This window comes from Alligator sinensis, unplaced genomic scaffold (assembly GCF_000455745.1).
Source record: "Alligator sinensis unplaced genomic scaffold, ASM45574v1 scaffold969_2, whole genome shotgun sequence".
NCBI classification, from domain to species: domain Eukaryota; kingdom Metazoa; phylum Chordata; order Crocodylia; family Alligatoridae; genus Alligator; species Alligator sinensis.
Genome location: NW_005842481.1, coordinates 282,792 through 285,473, shown reverse-complemented (window position 1 = coordinate 285,473; position 2,682 = coordinate 282,792). Strand labels below are relative to the sequence as shown.

The 2,682-nt window shown below is 35.3% G+C and overlaps 1 protein-coding gene across 1 annotated transcript in view; it reads right to left on the bottom strand.

Annotated features, from left to right (window-relative positions):
• Positions 1–2,292: 2,292 nt before the first annotated feature.
• Positions 2,293–2,682, bottom strand: part of CARMIL1 (capping protein regulator and myosin 1 linker 1) — a 211,633-nt gene continuing 211,243 nt past the window's right edge. Inside the window, exon 40 of the mRNA XM_025212749.1 lies at positions 2,293–2,429. Within this exon, the coding sequence (XP_025068534.1) occupies positions 2,293–2,429 (137 nt within the window). The remainder of the gene's footprint in view (positions 2,430–2,682) is intronic.

Below are 2,682 nucleotides of genomic sequence, written 5' to 3'. Positions count from 1 at the left end.
TAGTGTGCTGGGCAAAAACCATGTTAATATGCGACTGCACAGTAGTATTAGGCTAGTGCACAGTAAGGATCACTAAAAAAACTGCACCAGTGCGGCTGTGCAGTAACTGTAGTTGCTGTGTATTTAGTTAGTACTTCATTAAGCAAATACTAAACTAAATGTGCAGTAACTACTGGACATTAATGAACGTGTAGACTTACCCACTGTGTAGTTGTGTAGATATACATTTTCCTTCCACATACACACCTTTTTCAACAATATTTTTGTATGTACTTGTCACTGGTTCACTAGCTCCATTCAATACCAGCTCAATTCAGCTCCATTAAACACCAGGTTAAGGGGTGTGCATATATCCCTGAGGGAGATGATTTATTTATTGCAGTACTTCAAATGACTGGGGTCCTGCTTGCAAGGTGAGACAGAGACTAAGCAGAAAGTGAGACATTTCTAAGTGGTTGTCAGGTAAGTTCTATTTTTATTCATACCTAATAAAGCTTGATGGCTTGCTGGTAAATTAAATCCCTAAGAAAATAAACTTTGAACATTTCTGATTTTCCATCTATTTTAGTGGTGCTTGTGTTTCCTGTGTTAAAATCCACATACAAGTTTAGATGGTGGTTAGTTAGCTAGATTTTCTTCTTTAAATATATGGTATTTCTTCCCAGTTTTTCCTCTTCCCAATTAGTAAACTAACTTAGTCTCATTAGCTTACAATTAAGGAGTAAGAATTAGCTGAGTGAAGTTCTGAGGTAGAGCAAAATGGTTAATAGCGCAAAGTTTTCACTCATGAACCCCTGGACTGTACTGAGGTAAAACTAGAAATGTCTTGCTATGCAGCAAGTCCAATTTCCTATTATTCTGTACCTTGCTCTAGGAGTAAGGCTTGTACAAAATGAATACAATGTGGTTGTCAAATTCCAGCAAATCTGATGTGAAATTATGTTCCACCACTTGGCACAAGAGACAGCACACAGAAGTAATTAAGCAGAATTTTGCAAACATTTGAGTGAGTAACTGGAGACAAGCAGAATCACAGAAATCACGTAGGTGTTGTTCACATGTTTGGAAGACACAGGCTCTGTGCTTCTAATGCAGCTCAGATTACAAACTGGATATCTTAAGAGGTGCTATTAGCTTGTGTGAAAAATCCTCTATCTAAAAGCTCCTAGCAAAGTCACTTGTAAATACATCTCCCTTAAATAATTTTACATAGAAAACCATAACAGATTTCCTGTCCATTTCTAACAGAAACTTTGTTTGTATAATCAAAAAAGATTTAAAGCATTTTTTAAATTGTAAGCCTTATCTCTATATGACATTCAATCCTCATGCAGAGATATAAAACTAAAAGATGATAAAAAAGCTTTATACCCCAAAACAAAGACTGATATTTCAGTTGTAAAATCATTTTATTGGTACAAATATACATATGAATAAAATCCCTTTGACCTGTAATGTAAGTGAATGTCTGTGAAATATGCAAAAAAGCAGAATTGTTTTTACAGGTGTCAAACTATTTTTCTTATAGAATTACACATTAAAAGTAAGCTAATATGCAGACAGAACTTAAGAAGGCCTCTAGAAAACACCAATATTAATAAAATGTTAATTGCCCTCATTCCAATCAATTATATACATTAATATATGAATGTGGAAGCATAACAAGATTATATTTCATTCAGATTCTTCTTTGTTGTGCTTTTTGACAGTACACAAATGTAAGGGTTTGAGTTTTATGTACAGTACAATAACAGGAAGAAAGGGGCTCCCTAGGGGAGAATGTAAAAACCATACCCAAGCATCTAATATATATAATTTATACAAATTATTTTATTAGTGTGCTCTGTTAATATAATTACAATGTGCAATTGCATACCGCAAGAATATATTTATAGTTAAGTCACGTGCAGAATTGACACATTTACATTCAGCAGTACAACACATTACCTGCTGTACAGTGTATTAGTGTAAGACAATGTCCAGTTAATTTGCTTTGCTTTCTCAATGCCCTAATGCAGGGCATGCTTTGTAGCTGCTTCAGAGAAATTCAAGTAGAATACACGAAATGATTGCTGGCTTTAGCAAAGGCATGGAAAGGAATGTCTGAAATCATACATAACAGAAATTAAAGACAAAAATAAATGCATACTGATTGAACTATAAATCATGATCATCTAGAGTTCTACAGAAAAATGCACCCGTGGTGAAACAGTGGCTGGTAAGAAGGGTCATTGATTGCTGTACCCTGATTGCTATAAAGGATCTCGCACTACCAAGCACTTGTACTGATAGCTAAACAAAAATAAAATCTTTATCCGCTTCCTCTCCAGAGTCACTGGACTTGCTTCCCTGATGGGCATCTTTACTTAAGGACCTCTGTTTTAGCTCCTGGTACTCATGGGGCTGATGTCCAGGGCTTCTTTTTGCAGCTGTATATAATACAGAAAGCAGGTGTTACTAATGATTTCACAAGGGCAAAAAACATTAACACATTTGAGGTCTGCCTCTGTACCTACTGAATTCATTTCCTCCAGTGGGAGTGCAGGAGGCCCTTTAATTATTAAAACCAGAAAGAAGAGAAGAAGAAAGGGAAGAATTTATGCCAAACTTCATGCCATTTTCAGCCTATAAACAAGGAGTCCTGAAATATAAAGTATCTTACTGTATCCAATATACAAATTA